Source organism: Macaca mulatta, chromosome 1, assembly GCF_049350105.2.
Source record: "Macaca mulatta isolate MMU2019108-1 chromosome 1, T2T-MMU8v2.0, whole genome shotgun sequence".
Taxonomy (NCBI): domain Eukaryota; kingdom Metazoa; phylum Chordata; class Mammalia; order Primates; family Cercopithecidae; genus Macaca; species Macaca mulatta.
In genome coordinates, this window is record NC_133406.1 from 154,986,105 (window position 1) to 155,006,420 (window position 20,316).

A 20,316-nucleotide genomic window follows, 5' to 3' on the forward strand; every position below is an offset into this window, starting at 1 on the left:
GACCTATGATTTGGGACCCTTTCTTTCAGGAATGCTGTGGACCTTTGACCTTCTGAATAGCCAACTCTACATAACTGCTCCTTCCCCCATCAATATAACTTATATTATAAAAAGGAACGGGGGATGGGGTAGCTTGGCCCTCACGCTATTGGAAAAGTACTTGAAATTCCTTGCATTCCTTTGCATTTAACAGCATGTTTACCTAATCACCGGCTTATTAGGATTAACACAAGTCATGCTTCAAGCTCATTTAGTGAAAACAAACTGACCCCTATAGACTCAGATTTTTCCTGATAACAGCCAAGGGTAAATTTCTAAGTAGTTCTCCTAATTTTTAGGAAAGGTATTGGGAAAATATAAAGCTACAAACAAGCAAGTCTTTAGAATACATTAATTATATTCAATCTTGCCCATGGATCTGGATGTGGGCTGCCTGAGTTATGGACTACCCCTTTTCATTAAAGGGTTTCTCTACTAAAGTGACATGCCCACTAACCTGGTGATGAAAATAATAAATTATTATGGCCATCGCGCAGAGTGATGGAGACCCTTAGGCTTTACATTCTGATGAAAATACAGCGCTGTTTTCTTAAATTACAAATTTAGCTTCAGAATCTTTCTTGTGCTTCATACAAGGTCATGTTCAATACATGTTTTTTAAACATTATATGCAAAGACTTTACTGAAGATATAAAAGCAATCATTATCTTATTTTAATAGCTTAATTCACTGCTGTATCCCTATAAGTCCTGTTTGAATAATTGAGTACTTGAGCTAGGTTGTTCCCAGTGACTTTGGAGCACCTCTAAAAATACTGAATGGCATACACTCAGATATTAGGTAAATATTTCTTTATTAAATGGTTAATTTCATAAATAAAATCTTTTCACTGAATATAAAATTAAACTCATTTACAAATTATTCCAGTATTACATTTCCCCTCCCTCCCAAAAGCTACATTTTGATAAATAAAAACATTCAGTCTTAAAACACCTGATTTCTGTTTGCAGTTTAGAGTGCAGATAGCTGCCTCTCACAGACACTCATGGAGTGTCCCCCTTCAGGAAGGAATGGAATGCCCTCCCATTTACTTTTGTCAAAGGACGAATAAAAGCTTTAAACTGTCCAACTAATCTTATTATCTCTTTTACGACTGTAGAACCCCAAAAGGAAAAAAGCCTAGAGAAAATATGCTTAGCAAATAATTTACAAACAGAAAACAGAAAGTCATCAACACCACAAGCTCCAAAATGAAGCAGTAACATGTGCTCCAATACTATGAAGCAAAGTATTCTCCAATCGTGGCTGCATTAGTGTCCATCTGCACCAGCACCCTTGGCAGTTTCGAAATACCTTAATGCTCCTCAAGAATGAGCAAGGAATCCCTTCTACAATGAGTCCCATCACCCACACCGCCCCCACCCATTTTCTCCATGATTCTGATTCTGACACTCTTCTCCCTTGTTTGTCTAGGTGTGCCCTGGAAACCCAGGTAGCATTTAGTCCCTAAATTTGTGAATGTCATTGAACAGCCTGTAGAAGGGAAATGCTGCTTCATTGGCATGCGGGCAGTTGTAGTTGCATTTGCAGGACTGGATCATCATGACGTTCTTGGAAAATGTCTCCCCATCTTCGCAGCGGAACCGCATCTTCACAGTCCTGGTCAGCTGGGGCGTGCAGCATCGGCCGTCCACGCAGGAACCGCAGTACTTCGGCCGGTATTTCTTCACACTCGAACATCCAGCGTAAGTAAACCTAACTGGTTCGGGGGATTTCTTGGTCTTGCTGCATTTCTTGCCCTTCTGTAAGAGACAGGAGAGAAGAAAAGTTAGGGGTGATATTTCTCTTTCTTCAAAAAGAGATTCACATCCCACCCCCCTGCCAGGCAACAGTCTACACATCCCTGAAGGAACTTACTTTCAGGCTGCTGTACACTGGCTGTCCACAAGGCCGCACCTCACAAATCCGAGTTTCTTTCACAAGGCGGCACTCGGGGTTGTCATTGGTAACTCGTGTGGAGATACCAGTTCCACAGGTCTTTGAGCACTGGGACCATGAAGTTGTTTGAACAATACATTTCTGGCCATGTAAAGGGTTGTATAGGATGCGAGGCTCCATTCCAAAAACTGGAGAGAGAAATAAGAGGGAAGACTTCTCAGAGGCATAGCCACACAAACAGGCTCAAGTACTCATTTCTACAAAGCTTCAGACCAAAAATGCATCTCAGTACAGTGTCTGAAGGGCTCAGTCTCCACTTACCAGGGAGCCGCTTCAGTGAGCTGCCTTTTCCAACTGCAATCAATTCATTGTTTCTCGTCAACTCCACCTCGGAGGCATCGAATCCCAGCTCCTTGCCAAGGAGGCCGTCCTGGTCGTCCATGGGGTCCTTGACACTATCCTCGTCACAGACCCACTCCTCGCAGCACTGTCCGGTAACTTTGACCAGCCGGGGGTTGGGACAGCCCAAGTTGGGGAGAGACAGTTCTTGGGGACACAGAGGAATGCAGCCCACGGCGCCATCAATACATGTGCACTGATGTTTACAGTTGGGCTGGAAACTTTCCCCGTTTTGGTAGATTCTGGAGTTATATTCACAGGGTCTGCCCTCTGACTGAGCTGCAAAGATCACCAAAAGAGAAAGGTAGAAGGGGATAAAGTTAAGATTCCAAACCACCGCCTGAAACTCATACATATTTTCTGCTGTTAAATTCAATTTATGGTAAAGTTCCCTACAATTCCCCGGAGACTCTAGACCAGAACAATAAGTTAGTCAGGAATCACTTTTCCGTATGCGCTTTCGTTGGGCCCAGACACACTGAATTGCATTCCAGACTGCTGAAATCATGTGCCTTTCTGCCAAGCTACCAACAACAAAGCATCACCATACATGGTCTCAAAATTACTAAACTTCTGGACTATGGGGACTAGTATTTTTTTTTAAAGGGGCCAAACCACAAGCATCTTACCTCTGCAGATCCCCTTCAGAGCGGTGGAGCTGGCGCCGAAGTTGCATTCCAGCCCCTTGGTGTGGTCGCAGGGCTGCGTTTTGCTGCAGTCCTCGTTGAGCTGCTTGGCGCAGACCTTACAGCAGCCACAGCCGTCCCGGACCAGCCCAACTCCCGGCGCGCACTTGGGCGCCTCCAGGGGGCAGTGGCAGGCGGCGGGGCAGGTGGAGAGAGCCTGGAAGGGGGAGAAGAAACGCGTGAAACTCGGCGCGGTGCGCAAGAGGGGCGCCGCGGCTGCTGTAGGAAAGGACTGGGGTCTCCGACCCTATCGACAGGGAGCCTCTGACTTCGTCCAGCCGGGCCACCGAGGGAGGCTGCTCCCACCAAGAGGTCCCGACAAGTCTTTGGGGGGAGGAAGAGAGTGCTTAAAGAAACGGCTACCGCAAACGGCCGCGAACTTTTTATTTTATGTTTTCCTGCTGTGGGCAATCTGGGACCAGGGAAAGGGACTGACAGCGGACGGGGAATCGGTGGCAAAAGGAGAGTCCAACTCACCAGTCTGGTCAGGTGGAGAAGGGTGACGGCGAAGGCGAGCGCCCTGGCGATGCGGGAGCTCATTGTGGCGCGCAGGAGTAGCCCGGGGCGAGCGCGGCAACGAAGACGCCAACAAGCTGGTGCGCAGCGGCCAGGCCGTGCGCAGCGGGGTCGGGGTGGCGGCGCGGTGGACCCGGTGGGTAAGGAGGCGAGGGCTGGGCGGCGGGCGGGTGTCTTTCGCTCGAGGTCCCGGCGGAGAAGACGCGGAGGGCGCGGACGCTGCTCAGGGGCGCTCTCTCTCGCGGTCTGCCCAGGCGCCCCGGAGCCCGCCTTTTATATATGGGCCGGCGGAGGCGCCGCGTGTTGCAGTGACGTCGGCTCTGTCTGCGCGTTCCAGAATTCTCAAACATCTCAGGAATGCTGGTTGGCGCGGGCTGCTGCCAAGCGCCTCCCCTGGCTCCATTGCACCTTTGTGTGTGTGTGTGTGTGTGTGTGTGTGTGTGTCCCGTCAAGAAAACAGTTCGTTTTTTCCACCTTAAATTACTTCTGTTAGGAAGCGTTCTTTGGGGCGTGATGGTGGTGATGGTGGTTGGAGGGTCGCGAGGGGAGAGGGGGGCCAGTTCAGAACTTTGCCTGGACTGGGTGGGTGGGAGGACCTGAGAGGGAGGAACAAAAGTCGTTTTGTTTGGTGATTCGAGTTGACCGGGCACGGAAACCCTCACCCAGGAAGGCAGTGAGCTGTTTGCTTGTTTACAGCGAAGGTGAGAGGCAAGTTATCTGTTGAAAGAGTAGAACGTGGAAGAGGAGTGTGTCTCTGAGCCAGTAATATTTGTGGACTTCAAAGAGGCGTGTTCAGAACAAGTCCCAAAGCTTTGGCATGATGTTTATTAGCAAAATTCAGTGAATTGCAAATTAATACCCAGAGTGGCATTTATGAATGAAAAGGCGAGGGGGGTGCGGGGGGGCGGAACTTCCCCATCGTTTGGCAAATTCCCAGGCAGAGGTCTCCCCCACTCCTCCAGCCCTCCCCTTTTTTGGATATGTTGTACTTGTTTGTTTTTGGAGGTTCCCACTTTAGTTCCAGCCCACTGCCTGGGTTGGAAGTCCGAGAGGAAACGAACGCGGGGAGTTCTCCGGGAGGCTGACTTATACTTCCTCACGGATGCAGGAGACTGGGTAAGCCCTGCCCGCCTGCTTCCGCGGGCAAGAGGCTATGCTAACCAAGCAGCCAGCCAGAAGTGCAGGGGACCACCGTGGAGTGCTTTGGCCTGAAATCATCACCTGCAAAGACCGCAAGGCCAAACCAGATTCCAGTACCATTATGCCCTATGAATCTCTGGGAAAAGCAGATTCCTTCAAGCTGGACGTTTTGTGGGGTTTTTCACTCCTTTCCTAGGGACCACTGGAAGCCTCCCATTTTAAATGAATTGCAATGCCTTTCTCTCCAAGTACAGAAAAGAGATTTAGGATGTAATATTTTGTAGTAAAAATGTCAGCAGATTTTAAGATCCTGTTCTACCTGCAATACACTCAGTAGAAGACCCCACCACAAGACAATTTACTTGAACATCACCAATACCGTTAGTGTGATTGATAAACTTTCCCTGCAAGTTTCAAAAACTTTTTGCATAATTTTAATAAAAATGATGTGAGACTCATATGCTCTAGGATAACTACTTATCCTTTTTAATGTTTAGGGCTGTTCAGACTTCATAATTTAGCAGTCTTGTTTAAAAAGGCCCTTAGTGCTAATGCTGACTTTCCTGATAAGCACAATGAGAAGCTGTCAGGATGAAAACACACTCCAGTGAAGAGAACCCTTGCAGGAAGTTCAGTTTCATTCATTCCAAAGTGCCCTTTCATAAATGGAAGCAGCATTTGCTAGAGGGAGTGGGATTTCTAAAGCTCTGATGGAGGGTTAGGGTTGGGAGACTTTTCAAGACAATGGATTGTCAGGTGTTATGCAAATACAGTGAGGAAAGTCTGGGCCCAACATGTACACAGGTTAATACATCAATTATTATTTACAAAACATTATTTTTTCTGCCTTATCATTTCATTATTGTTTCCTTCTTAATGAAGTGATTGCGGGACGGGAGGGGGAAGGAGGGGTGTAGCCACAGTACGTGTTGAACAGAGGGAGATGGGAGAGAGAGAATGGAGAGGAGGGTTCCTGGCTTCTGTTGTGGCGTCTTTTCTATTTGACTTCATGGTTGTAAGTATTTCCAGATGGTGAATCAGACACCAGACGTAACAATATTTCCATATTTGGGTATAGCAGTAGCCTGCGTTTTTAACATTTTTCTGCCTCTGTTATCCAACCACAAAGCATTCTTGACAGCTTCAAATGTTGTTAAATATAGATTTAACTTCTCTTCCCAGAGCAGGAAATTCTTTGGAATTCCTTGTTTTTCACGCAATCTGTCTATCATGATTTAAAATAAAAGCACAGTGGATCATCCAACTGGCCGTATATACCTTAATTGGAGGTTGGGGATGGGGGACGGCAGAGATCCAGTCTGCCGCACTGCGTTCAAACACAAGCCATTCCAGAGATTCCTTTAAAGACACATTAAAATTTTCTAACAAGGGTGTGTGGGTTTGTTTCTGGACTTCAACTGGGGAATCTTGAGGATGAGTTTGCCCCAGAGGAGAAATTTAGAGAACCTTACTGTCAGCTGCCCATTTAAAGCGGGGGTGTGTTGTGCGATGGGGGTGGGAGGTTGGAGCAACAGGGCCAGGAGGTGTGGGAGCGGGAGACACTAGAGTACCCTATGTGCACAGCCTCTCCATATACCATGTGCTGGTGCGCCTGCTAGTAATCGACGACATTAGGCAACAGAAACAGCGGCTCCTCAAGTCCTGCCCAAAGACCGTCCAGAAACCCAAGCCTCCGGTCGCCTTCTCGCCGCCTCCGCTGGGAGTTGCAGATCAGTTCAAGTTGACGGACAGGAGGCGAAATGTGCAAATGTTTATGGGTAAGTGTTGCTTCGGGTGCTAATTCTGTATGGCTCTTTTGCTAGTTTCTCCTTCACCCTCCCCATGCGGGTGCCCCAGGAGGAAATAAACGGGCTGCCTTGTTTCCTTGGGTTGCAATCCACGGAGAACGGGCTGATTGTCTTCTGCAGCTCCTGGCTTCGGGCTGAGCGATGGGGACGTCTCTCACCCGCTGTTGCCAGGGAATTTTAGGTTACCTAATGAAGGGCTCACTGTCTGGCAGCAACCGAGAATAATAACGGTAAATCTGGCGACTCCGGTTTCCTAGCCCTAGGAAGGCTCTCAGACTAGAGTGCATCAGAGTCACCTGGAGGGCTAGTTAATGGTTCCTGGGTCCTACCCCAGAGTAGTTACATTTCTAACAAGTCCCCAGGTGATGGTGATGATGCTGGTCCGGAAATCACACCCTGAGAACCACTACCCTGGACGACCGGAGTGCCTGTAGTAGGGGTGTGTGTGTGTCTTCAGAGATACTCGCCTGCACACCCAATCTCACAACTTCACTCTTCATAGCCACCTTAATGAATAGAACTTATGGTGTCTGCAAAAGACCAGCTTTAAAGTGGCGCCCCCGTACCATCCCATTTCTCTCCTCCACCCTTTCCCCACCCCTATCCCCTTGGCATGATAGCCAGGAGCTCCCCAGGAAGCTAGGATCCTGGTGGCGGCGGCAGGAACTGGGTGGCCGACGCGCGGAGAGGGCGGTCGGCTCCGGAACCCCTGCGAAGGGAGCGGACAGGGTCCGCACGGCGGGAGGGCGCCGGACCCGAGGCATCCGGACGCGCCTGCCCGGCTGCTACCGCCGCCCCCTGCCGGCCACACCGCCCGCGCGCCCACAGTCACAGAGGTTGCCAGGACTCGAGGTTTCCGGCGGCGCGCGGCGCAGGACGCTTCCAACCCCGGCCCATATTTGGTGAAAGTCTTTCAAGACTCCGTCATCCAGCTTTGGGGGGCGGTGGCGACGGCGGCGGCGGTCCTGCGACCGGGCCGGGCAGCCTTGCGACTGTCGCGTTCCTGAAAAGTGTACCGCGGCCGCCCGCGCCCAGGCCTCCCTCCGCGCGGGACCCCGGAGCGTTGCGGGCGGCAGGGTAGACCCGCGCATTTCGATCCCAGTCCACCCCTCTGAGGACCGAAGTCCGCCCTGTGCTGCGTGGGAGGCTGGCGCGGAGGGCGCCGAAGCCCAATTGTGTCACTTTTCCCGTCCACCCCACTGTTGACTCGTCCTCCCAGCGGGGCAGCGAGTTGCCGTGCTGTGCCAGACATGGAGGGTGCGCCCGGCGCGAGGGTGTGGGGCTGTGTGTGTGTGTGGAGGGGGGTGTTCGGAGGATGGCGTTTGCGTGGACACCAAGCGCACCCGAGAGCGGGACGTGGAACCGACTCTGAGGAAAAGCCCTGAAGGGCCTGGATGCCATTATCCCCAGAAGAGACACATGGTAGAGCTGGCTCTTCGGTTTCTCCTGGCCTCCCAGGACCCCTTCCCCTCTTCCTCCTCGAGAAGTTCCGCCTGTGGGGAGCCCTGGATAGGAAGTCCTGGCTCTGCCATCAGTAGCCTGTGGCCTTGGGGATGCTGCCCATCCTCTCGGGACCTTGCCTGCTTCTCAGTAAACTGGGAAAGGAGGCAGCAAGTAGTAAAGCCAGAGCAGCTCCTTTCAGGGCCAAATTTCATGTCATCCCCTCTAATAATGACAGAAATTAACACATTATATAGGGTTCACATAGGTTGGGGCACCACTTTAAAATGCCTTCTATATATTGATTCGTTTAATTCTCAGATGCCCCACTGAAGCAGGTCCTTTTGGTGACACCATTTTCTATCTAAATGAAGAAATGGAGGCATGGAAGGTAAGTGACTAGCCAAAGGTGACTCACCTAGCCCGCAGCGAAACCGGATTTGGACCCAGATCATAAGGTCTCATACTTAACCACTGTGCTATACTGCCTGCTCTCTATCTCTTACCTCAGACATTCAGGCCCATACCCCTCTCCTGGAAATTTACCTTTATTTAACTCTATCACAGCTTATCCAGATAGTCTAGGTGAAATGCATCAGATATAAAAAAATAGTTGATAAATTAACTGAAGCTGTGCTAACTCCTGAGAATTGCCTAATGTACTGGCTCTTAGGAAGGAGGGAGAAAAGGAGTGTTGTATTTTAACAGAAAAGGTCTTAATGCATATACATTTATGGAGTGATCTTTAAGCACCTTGGCAGGCTGGTGGGGAAGATACTTAGGACCTCTGGGGTTCTTTTGACACCTCATAAGCCACATTGTTCAGGCAATCCCTACTTCTGGAATAAGGCTTGGCCTGGGGGGAATTGAATTTGTCACTGAGATAAAGGTTTCGGCATCACTTACTTGATGGTTCGTCAGTCTGGGTGTTCATTGTGGACCCAGTCTGTTTTTGTTGTTGGGTTATTTTTTGAAACATGGTCTAGCTCTGTCACCCAGGCTAGAGTGCAGTGGCATGATCTAGGCTCACCATAGCCTTGACCCCCTGGGCTCTTGACCTCAGCCTCCTGAGTAGCTGGGACTACAGGCACACGCCACCACACCCAGCTAATTTTTGTAGAGATGGGGTCTCCCCATGTTGCTCAGGCTGGTTTTAAACTCTTGGGCTCAAGTGTTCCATCCATCTCGGCCTCCCCAAGTGCTGGGATTGCAGGTGTGAGCCACTGCACCAGGCTCCCCATCTGTTTTTAACCTGTTTTCTCCCCACCTATGTTATAATTACTCATATATATATGTGTGTGTATGTGTGTGTCTGTGTGTGTGTGTGTGTGTGTGTATGTATAATAGAGATGGGGTTTCACCATGTTGGCCAGGCTGGTCTCGAATTTCTGGCCTCAGGTGATCCACCCGCCTCGGCCTCCCAAAGTGCTGGGATTACAGGCATGAGCCATAGCGCCTGGCCTAATTACCCATATATTTGAGGTCCGTTTGTTTACCCTTCTCTGAATCCCAGACTTATTCAGAGTCTGTGATGTGTCATGGCACAGTGCTAGGTACTGGTGACATGAAAAAGAGGATTTTAATATTGCACATCCCCTGGAGGACTCTAAGGCATATTGCAGAAGTGGGTACATAAATGCTGTGTGGATACTTCACTGCCTGAGAGGAGTTAGGGGGAACAACTAATCTGGGGCTGAAAGGATGAACAGGAGTTGGATAGCAGGGCAGGACATTTGAGAGGAAGGGAACAGGGCCTTGACCAGGCGTAACAACCAGTCTGATGCGCTGGACCATAGCATAGGATTTCTTCTGAAAACTGGCAAGAGATGTCAGTTGGGACCATCTGTGAATGGCCTTGCTGTCATGACGCTAGAACTTTGCAGAGTGAGCCATGTGAGCTTTTTGCCTAGGTTTCCTTTTCTATAAGATAACAGGACCAGGCGCAGTGGCTCATGCCTGTAATCCCAGCACTTTGGGAGGCCGAGGTGGGCGGATCACGAGGTCAGGAGATCGAGACCATCCTGGCTAACATTGTGAAACCCCATCTCTACTAAAAATACAAAAAAAAAAAAAAAATTAGCCAGGCGTGGTGGCGGGCGCCTGTAGTCCCAGTTACTCGGGAGGCTGAGGCAGGAGAATGGCGTGAACCCAAGAGGCGGAGCTTGCAGTGAGCCCAGATCATGCCACTGCACTCCAGCCTGGGCGACAGAGTGAGACTCCATCTCAAAAAAAAAAAAAAAAGATAACTGGATTCTCCCAGCTTAGAGGACACACACTCAAGGGCCTGCCTGCACTTGACATCTAGCTTTGCTAGATGTCAGCCAGGTAACACCATGCCATGCCTCAGGATTAGTGCTGGCTGATATTTGGCCTCAGCCTTGGGAACCATGGGGACACTGGGACCATCTATGAGGGGCTGAATGGATACTAGCTGAAAATGTAGGTTCACTGTTTGCCTATTTTCTCATTTTATTTTATTATTTATTAATTTTGAGAAGGAGTCTCATTCTGTTGCCCAGGTTGGAGTGTAGTGGCACGATCTCGGCTCACTGCAACCTCCTCCTCCCAGGTCCAAGTGATCCTCCTGCCTCAGCACCACTAGTAACTAGTAGTAGCATGCACCACCACGCCCGGCTAATTTTTGTATTTTTAGTGGAGACAGGGTTTCACCATGTTGGCCAGGCTGGTCTCGAACTCCTGTCCTCGTGATCTGCCCACCTTGGCCTCTCAAAGTGCTGGGATTGCAGGCATGAGCCACCGTACCTGGCCTATTTTCTCATTTTAAAAAGAGATACTAGAGATCTGGATTTTTATGTGAAGTCTTCAAAATTTTAAAATGTTGGCATTTAATTACAATGTTAAAATGCCAACTAGGCTAATCCTTGGAAAACTCAAGAGGACAATGTTGATGGGTGCCAGTTGTGATCTCCGGACTGAATATCTGTAAGAATCTGTCCTGCTCCACCATTCTGTAACTCCCAGCCACCTGTGAAATTGTAGGGAAAAGCACCCTGGGCTCCATTTAATTGTCAAGTTGACTAGACTTTTTTTTGTTTAAGAATCAGGGCTGCTACTTAACTCTTGGTTGTAGGAATTTATATCCTATCAACAAAATTGGAATTGGTGGCTTTTTACAAATTTTCTGCTTCATCCACTCTCCAGCCACTACTCTGTCTCCCTCCTTCCTGCCCCTGAATTGATGTTGTAAGCAGCTGGCATCGCCTTGGCAGTAGTATAGGAAACACTTTTTTAGGGCATCTGTATCCCATGGGAACTCTATCTGTTTATTTCCTTCACCTGGCATCTATCCACAGGAAGCCAGCATTCCTAACTCCCTTACCTTACAGCACTTCTTGTTTTGTGATAACACAGAAACATTTTATTGGAAAGGACTGGAAGGCACCTCTCCCACCACACCCTGCAATCTATCTTCTAGAGATGATTGAGCAATATGAAATATAATAATTATAAGTCATTATCAAATGGGTTGGCTCCAGATTGAGAGAATCAGCAATTAACCTCTGCTTTTCATGTTTTATTTCTGGAGGTACCTGTCTCTTAACCGACCACTAACATCACACATAGCACATCCAGAATTTAGAAAGGATTTTCTCTGGCCACAGCAGGTGAGCACACAGATTCTACAGAGGGATTGAAGTGATTTATTTGTGACAAATTTTTGCAAGTCTTGGGGATTGAGTGTAAGGGAGTATTCAAGCAGTTGGACTTATGTGAAATAAGACATAAGACATATTTACTGCTCAGCCTGATGCCTGGCACATAGTAAGTGCTTAATAAATTACAATTATTCCTACTGCCAAGCACCACCATTATCTTCACTTTCACTACAATTAACATAGAATGAGCTAGTCTTATTATCTAGAGAATACTTTCTATTCTTTAGAACTCTAGTTATAAAATCCATAAAATTCTTTGGTATATGGTATATAGATGATGTGATTAAAAGGATCCATCCAGCCAGGTATTCTGGCTGCACTGAGACACCAGTGACTATCTAAAAAACCACTCAAATGGTCTTACCCGTCATGGCACTGGGACTTTGCCTACAGGCAGTGGTGAGCCATGTGAGGTTTTGCTTTGGTTTCCTCATCTACAAGATGATAGGACTGCACCAGCTCAGGAGTGATGCACTCAAGTGCCCCAGGAATCAGACTGGTAAAAAATGCCATGCCTGAGCGTTAGTGCCAGCTGACACTTGGCCTTAGCACTGGGGAGACATAGGGATAGTTGGAAGCACCTGTGGGGCCTGGGCTTTGCCTACTGTTGGCTAAATAGTTAGTATACACAATCTCATCTGATCTTTATAAACAACTCTGTAGGATATTTTATTTCCGTTAAAAAGATGAGAAAATTGAAGCTTTGCTAGATGTCAGTAATTGGTACAAGGGGCCAGGGTTGTTAAGGTAGAGCGGAATACCTGTTTCAAAGACCATTCCTTTCAGGGAGAGCATGGTATTTGTCCTTCATGAAATCTGCCTTAAAGTTCAGGAACTTACCTGCAACTTCTTGACTTCCCCTTAACAACTGACTGAATCTGTCACTTAAATGTTGTTCTAAATGTCTCTTTAGCTCATGTTTTCAGTAATTGTGGCCCATAGTTTCTTAATGAGAGTCTGGTAATAAACAAGTTAAACAATGAAAAAGGGTTCTCTCCATAGGGCCCTTGCCTGAGCTTGTTTCTATTTCCTCTGGGAGGAAAAAAGAAAGAGATGTGTCAGAACAGAGGTGAAACTTCTCAGAGATTGAGAGATCCGTCTACTGTAACTTAGTCATCACCATCAATTTTGTTACCTGAGGCAGGCAAAGCTGCCACCTCCCACAGCCTGTGGTTGTCCTCACAACAGAGTTACTAAGCACAGAGCCCTCCAGGCCCCTGCCAAGCACACCCAGTGTGTGCCTTAAGCAAGGTGTCCCTGAGTGTTGAATGTTGAGTGGGGTGGGGGGTGCCCAAGGTTATGGCAATAAAGAAAAAACATAGTGCCAGGTGCTTCTCTGAAATCATTTACCCCTTCTTTTGTAGTTAGGTTTTAGCTTTCAAAAGCAAAAAAAAAAAAAAAAAAAAAAAAAAGCTTGTAAACACTTCATTCTAAAAGGACAAAGGCAAAATGTATTGTATGCTTAAAATTTCCAAGGTTCTGGAAAATGTCTTTGGGAGAATTAGAAAGTGTAGACTATATGCTAAAGCGTTGCAGACCCAGAAGATAGATGATTCAGTTCATTCTAATAAACATGACATGTATGGCTTGCTTCATGCTAGGCAGCAATGCAAAGAGGAATAATATATGGACTTTGCTTCATGGCTCTAGCTGCCCAGGGGAGATGTAGATGCTTAAATAGATAATACAATACTGTGGATTACAGCTCTAGAAGCAGTGCAGCTTTGGGAGTACAGACAAGGGATGTCCAACTCTGAGTCTCACCCTTTAAAGATGTGAAGTCTTGTTAGTGTGTATATTTTTATGGCTGAGAGGGATTGGGCACAGTTATTCCCTAACATACACGTTCCCTTTGAAGCTGGGGACTGCAAGGAATGTGCACATTCCTGAGAGATTAGAAAACATCTAAAAGTGAGAACTTTCAGGTGAGCCTCTTAAAATGCATTGATTACAGGTGGGACCAACCCTTTGGGTGCTATTGAAAATTCTTATCATTATGGATCCTTCTTTCAGAAGGGGAAAGAGAAGGGAAGTGACATTTACAGGGCACCTGCCATGGACCAAATGCCTTACAGGTTCAGGTTCAGGAGAGCCCTCTGAGATAAGCTTTTTGACTTCTTTCTAAGCTTAGGGAATGAAGGCTCAGAGAAGTTAAGCAACTTGTCTGGGATCAGACAGTTAGAATGTGACCAAACAAGGATTCTAACCCAAGCCTGTCTGACTCCAAGTTCTGTCCCCTTTCTACATTTCTGCTATGCAGTCCTGATTCCTTGAGTTTTCACTCCCTTTATGAGTGCTTGCCATTTTTCTCTCTTTTTTTTTTATTGTTACCACCACTTCGCCTTTATAGAGCCAGCCCTTTACACTTTCCTTAGCACTTTCAGATGCATTGATTTGAAGTCTTTGAGCCACTGGTGACTCTTTAGCTTTTAAAAAGAGGTGCAGATTAAAGTGAATGGGATCGTTGCCATCATGTGAACATTCCTGTCACCATCATTATGATCAGAGAACAGGCATGGTGATAACCTGCACTTATCTTTGCTTCTTTGCTAGGCACTGTGTAGAATGATTTAGACATATGGAATCTCTGTTTTCCAGGGACAGATGACAGATTCCAGAGGATATGGTGCAGTATAATTAAAAATAACTAAGGAAGTATGATTTTCTTATTTTGTGTTGGAAAAATGGATGGGAGTTTCTATGGGCAGTCTGAAGCTGCACTAGAGTACTATGCTGTAACCTGGAAGACTGCTCTGAGAAGGAAGTTAGATGACTATATGAAGAAGGTGTTAGACAAGTGCACTGAGATGTGTGTGTGTGTGTATGTGTGTGTGTGTGACAGTGTGTGTGTTGGAGGGAGGAGGTTAAGGATTAGAGGTATGGAATAAGCAAGGGAGAGAAGGCTCAGAAACAAAAATAGAAAGTATCAGGCATTAGGAGAAGAAAAGCTGAACTCTAGAGGCTTTGAGGCCACGTGGTAGGAAGAAAGAATGCAGGGGTCAGAGGGTACACTTGCTATGGTGCAACTCAAGTTAACCACCTAATCTCACGGGGTCTCAGTCTCGTTGGTGGTAAAACAGAAATAATAATATCTCAGAATTATTGGGAGGATGGAATGAAGTCTTGTTTCAGCTCTCCAGAAACTGAGATGTGCCCTACAAATGTTTGTGATCAGCGTCAGCTTGTTTTACATCTGAAGTTCCTGGAGAGCCTTTGGGAGGGTAGGGTCACATTCTGTGGTGAATAGAGAAAGTCAGCAGTCACTGTGAGCGTGGGTTTCAGCGAGTGATAAGGAAGAACTGACTTAGCAAGACTAGGTTGTGGAACTCAAGGGAAGCTGAAGAACAGTCATTAATGAGGACATTCTCATGGATTCATTTCTTGTCACCACCACTAATCCAGACTCCCTCCACCTTTCTTTCCTCTGGGCTTTCTGCACTTTCATTGCTCTGCTATTTTGAATAGAGGAGAAGTCCTTGGGTCCCAGTTCAGGAAAAGCAACTAGAAAGGGCCAGCGTGCATAGCTGGGCCATCCTGCAAATGCTTTTTCCAAGAGCTGCAACCCTTAAAGCTGGGGCCAGAGAAGGAGGTAGAGGACGAAGATGGGGTTGGAAACAAACTCAGGGAAAATTTCTGAAATGACGGAAAGTGAGAATTTAGACAATTTCTGCCTGAAATCACCTCTGCAGCTATTAGTTATTAACCCACCTAGAATCAAATGCAATTAATTTAGCACCATGTTGGAAAGCTTGGAACATGAACCATATCCTAGGGCCAAGGTTTTGATCCTTTGTAAAGGCTTCTCTTTTGGAACACAATTTGGTATCAGTACATAGGAACTAACAAGTGTGCTGAGTTGTGAGTCATCAGCAGTCTGCTTTCTTCCAGAACATCGTGGGAAAAGGATGGGCAGACTGCTTCAGATAAAACCTGGACCCACTCAAACTCTCACTGTAGACTGGAAACAAAAGAAATCAACTTTAAAAAGAATGTTTTAAAAATCTAATTGAACTCAGGAGACATAAGTCTCTGTTCTTTGGTTTCAATGTGGATCCGAAGTCTTGTTTTGTTTACTGTTCAGTCTTCAGGCAATCACATCAGGTGTTATTTACAACCCTGTAGCTTCTTAGGGGGTTCACATATGCCTTTTAAAGCACGTTTGTGAAACGATTGTACCATACTAGGGTTTGGGGATACAAAGATGACAGATGTGGTCCCTGACTTTGAGGACGACACAGTCTAGAGGAGTGAGAGCTTGCGTAATTAGTGTGTATATAAATACTATGCAATAAGTGACTTCATAAAGGTACAGTATACACGAGCAGCTTTAGGAGCCCTGCCTGAACACTGCCCCACACTGGGGTGAAGTCTTCTTGTCACACTGGATGGTGAGTGCTCTTGAGACTTCCAGTGCTTCCTCCATAAGGCTTGGAAGGGCAAGCTGTGTTTTTCTCTGCTTGGATATAATTTATTATGCTTGGACATAGTATCAGCAAAGACTTGAGGATGCTTTAATAAGGATCCTTTAATTATGAACTTGTGTTCATAAGGAGTTGCATATTTTTATTTTAAATGTCTTTGCACTTCCTTTTGGTAAGCAATCTAGGCTTCCTAATGTGCATAGCCTTTTGGGTAAATGTGTGTCTTCTGCTGTTCTAATGATAGCTAGTGGATATGTGAATTACATTCTTGGCCTTACTTGAAATGGTGCAAGGTTTCTGTTGTATAGTATTAAAGGTGCGTCTGATTATTTGAAGCCCTTTCCTAGGCAGTGGGCACAGTAGATAAGAAGGGAGAGCATATTGGGTAAAATGACAGTGCTCCAGGATTCCATTACATTTAGTGGCATTTTGGGATATTGTTTTATTTGATTCCACTGTTGTTCATGATGTGCCATCTGTCTTTATTTCCTTTCCTTTGTTCACTTTGGGTTTAATTTTCTCTTATTGTCTAGTTTCTTAATATGGAAGCTGAGGTCACTGGTTGAAAACATTTTCTCTCTATTATAAGCACTTAATGCTATAAATTTCCTTCTACTCCTGCTTCAGCTGCATCCCACAAATTTTGACATGTTATGTTTTTATTTTCAATCTGTTTAAAAGACTTTCTAATTTCCTTTTTTATTTTTTATTTTTTTGACTCAGGTTATTTAGAAGTGTGTTATTTAGGATATTTGGATCTTTTCCAGATATGATTCTGTTATTTATTTCTAGCTTCATTTTATTGTGGTCAGAAAATAAACTGTGTATGACTTGAATTATTTTATACTTCTTGAGACTGGTTTTACGACCCAGAATATAGTCCATCTTGAAAAGAATGTCTAGTCCGCTTTTGTGGGTGGAGTGATCCATACATGTCAGTTAGGCAAAATTGTTTGATAGTGTTGATTTTTTTTGTCTACCTATTCTTTGGAATTGAGAGGGGAGTATTGAAATCTCCAACCACAATTATTAATATGTCTATTTTTATTTTTAGTTCTCTTAGTTTTGCTCGATGTATTTTGAACTTATGTTGTTAGATGGATAAACATTTAGAATTGCTATATCCTCTGGATAAATTGCCTCATCTGTAATTATGAAATGACTCTTTCTTTTCATAATTAGTCTGTTTTCACACTGCTAATAAAGACGTACCTGAGACTGGGCAATCTACAAAAGAAAGAAGTTTATTGGACTTATGGTCGCACATGGTTAGAGAGGCCTCACAATCACAGTGGAAGGCAAAAAGGAGCAAGTCACATCTTACGTGGATGGCACCAAGCGAAAAGAGAGCTTGTGCAGAGAAACTCCCTTTTTTTTCTTTTTTTTTTTTTTGAGACGGAGTCTCGCTCTGTCACCCAGGCTGGAGTACAGTGGGGCGATCTCAGCTCGCTGCAACCTCCACCTCTCGGGTTCAAGCAATTCTCCTGCCTCAGCCTCCTGAGTAGCTGGGACTACAGGTGCGTGCCACCACACCCGGCTAATTTTTTGTATTTTTAGTAGAGACGGGGTTTCACTGTGTTAGCCAGGATGGTCTCGATCTCTTGACTTCATGATCCGCCCACCTCGGCCTCCCAAAGTGCTAGGATTACAGGCGTGAGCCACTGCGCCCAGCCAAATCTCCCATTTTTAAAACCATTAGATCTTGTGAGACCCATTCACTATCACGAGAACAGCACAGGAAAGACCTGCCCCCATGATTCAGCCATCTCCCACCAGGTCCCTCCCACAACACATGGGAATTATGGAAGCTACAAGATGAGATTTGGGTGGGGACACAGAGCCAAACCCTATCATTGATGATTAATTTTATGTGTTAAATTTGACTGAGCTACAGGGTCCCAGATGTTTGCTTGAACATTCTGAGTGTGTCTGTGCGGGTGTTTTTGGATGGGGTTAACATTTGAATCAGTAGACTGAGTAAAGCAGATGGTGCTCTCCGATGTGGGCGGGCCTCATCCAATCAGCTGAAGGCCTGAATAGAACATTAAGACTGACTCTTCTGTACGAGGTAATTCTTTCTACCTGATTACCTTTGAGCTGGGATGTGAGGTTTCTTCTGCCTTCAGTCTCAATCTGACACATTGATTCTTCCTGGGTTTCAAGCCTGCTGGCCTTCGGGCTGGAACTATACCGTCAGCTCTCCTAGGTCTCCAGCATGCCAACTGCAGATCTTGGGGTTTGTCAGCCTCCATACTCACATAAGCCAGTTCCTTATAATAAATCTCTCTCTCCCTCTACACATACACACACATGCACACATGTACATACACACACACATACATACATAAATTTTTCTGGTTCTGTTTCTTTTGGAGAACCACAACTAATCTAATACAACTTCTTTATCCCTAGTAATATTCTTTGTTCTGAAATCTAATCCCTATTCTAATTTTCTTTTGATTAGTATTTATATTCTATTTGAAAAATCCCTTTGCTTTTAACCTACTTGTGTCTTTATGTTTAAATTAGGTTTCTTATAATTTGGGTTTTGACTTCTTATTCAATGTGACATTCTCTACTACTTTATTTTTCTTTCTCTTTTTTTTTTTTTGAGATGGGATCTCACTCTGTCACCCAGGCTCACTGTAACTGTCACCTCCCAGGCTCAAGCCATCCTCCCACATCAGTCTCCTGAGTAGCTGGGACTACAGGTATGCACCACCACACCCAGATAATTTTTTGTAGAAATGAGCTCTCACTGTATTGCCCAGGCTGAACTCCTGGGCTGGAGCAATCCACCCACCTTGACCTCCCAAAGTGCTAGGATTACAGGCATGTGCCACCTCACCTGGCCCATTCTCTACTGTTTAATAATGTCTACCTTTTCTTCCTTTTGGGGATTGAATTGTTTTATTATTCTGTTGTATTTCCTTTTTTATTGGCTTATTAACTATAAACTATAACTCTTTGTTGTTGATTTTTGTTTTTGTTTTTGTTTTTTTTCGAGACAGAGTTTTGCTCTTGTTGCCCAGGCTGGAGTGCAATAGTGTGATCTCGGCTCACTGCAACCTCCGCCTGCTGGGTTCAAGCGATTCTCCTGTCTCAGCCTCCTGAGTAGCTGGGATAACAGGCACATGCCACCACGCCCAGCTAATTTTTGCATTTTTAGTAGTGACAGGGTTTTGCCATGTTGGCCAGGCTAGTCTCGAACTCCTGACCTCAGGTGATCCACCCATCTTGGCCTCCCAAAGTGCTGGGATTATAGGCGTGAGCCACCTCACCCAGCCAATATTTGGCCTTAAACATCCAATTATCTTTAGAAAGATATACAAAATGAGACAAAAGTCTTTTATATTTACCCACATATTTACTATTTCTAGTGCTCCTTATTCCTTTGTTTAGGTATTATTTTTGCTTCTGCCTGAAGCACTTCTTTTAATGTTTCTTGAGCAGGTGTGCTGGCGATGGATTCTTTTAACTTTTGTATATCTGAAAAACTTCTTTTTTTATTTTCTTTTTTTCAACTTTTTATTGTGAAATAATATAGGCTCATAGGAAGTCACAAAATAGTTCATAGAGTCAATCTCATGAGCCCTTCACCCAGCTTCCTCCAAGAGTGGCATCTTATCACTAGTACAATATCAAACCAGGAAGTTGACATGAGAGCAATAGTAATAACTAGACTACAGGCTTTAATAAGGTTTTAACCAGTTGTTTTATGCACTCATTTGTATATTCACCTTAATTTTTGGAAGATATTTTTACTGGATCTTGGACTTCTAGGTTGGCAGTATTTTCTTTCATTGCTTTATAGCCCTGCTGCTTCTGGCTTATGTTGTTTCCGATGAGAAGTCAGCTGACATTCAAAAATGTGTTCTTCTCTATGCAACTTTTGTTTTGTTTTGTTTTTACGTAGTCTCAACTACAGAGTCTCGTTCCATCGCCCAGGCTGGAGTACAGTGGCATGATCTCAGCTCACTACGAACTGTGCATCCTGGGTACAAGTGATTCTCCTGCCTCAGCCTCCAGAGTAGCTGGGACTACAAGTGTGTGCCACCACACCTGACTTTTTTTTTTTTTTTTTTTTTTTTTTGTATTTTTAGTAGAGATGGAATTTCACCATGTGAAGCCAGGCTGGTCTCAAACTACTGACCTCGTGATCCACCTGCCTCGGCCTCCCAAAGTGTTGGGATTACAGGCGTGAGCCACTGTGGCTGGCCACAATGTATCTTTTCTTTGGCCGCTTTTAAGAATTTCTCCTTTTTTTTTTTTTTTTTTTTTCTTGAGCTAT

At 45.6% G+C, this 20,316-nt stretch overlaps 2 protein-coding genes across 12 annotated transcripts in view; one reads left to right on the forward strand and one right to left on the reverse strand.

The window, feature by feature from the left end:
• Positions 1 to 836: 836 nt before the first annotated feature.
• Positions 837 to 3,787, reverse strand: CCN1 (cellular communication network factor 1). The gene is made up of 5 exons (XM_015144252.2): positions 3,501 to 3,787; positions 2,967 to 3,180; positions 2,260 to 2,616; positions 1,918 to 2,126; positions 837 to 1,802 (listed from the first exon to the last, which is right to left on the reverse strand). Exons 1-5 carry the CDS (start codon positions 3,561 to 3,563, stop codon positions 1,500 to 1,502), a joined length of 1,146 nt encoding a protein of 381 aa, XP_014999738.1. The 5' UTR covers positions 3,564 to 3,787; the 3' UTR covers positions 837 to 1,499.
• Positions 3,788 to 5,995: 2,208 nt separating this feature from the next.
• The window catches only part of DDAH1 (dimethylarginine dimethylaminohydrolase 1), a 255,707-nt gene continuing 241,386 nt past the window's right edge, over positions 5,996 to 20,316 (forward strand). For 4 of the 11 annotated variants that reach the window (XM_077991915.1, XM_077991900.1, XM_077991927.1 and 1 more), the window contains exons 1-2: positions 7,318 to 7,744; positions 8,249 to 8,318. The gene's annotated coding sequence lies outside the window, so the exon portion shown is untranslated. Of the gene's footprint in view, positions 6,458 to 7,317; positions 7,745 to 8,248; positions 8,319 to 20,316 lie in introns of those variants that run through there. The other 7 variants (XM_077991877.1, XM_077991919.1, XM_077991890.1 and 4 more) reach the window with 7 other exon arrangements.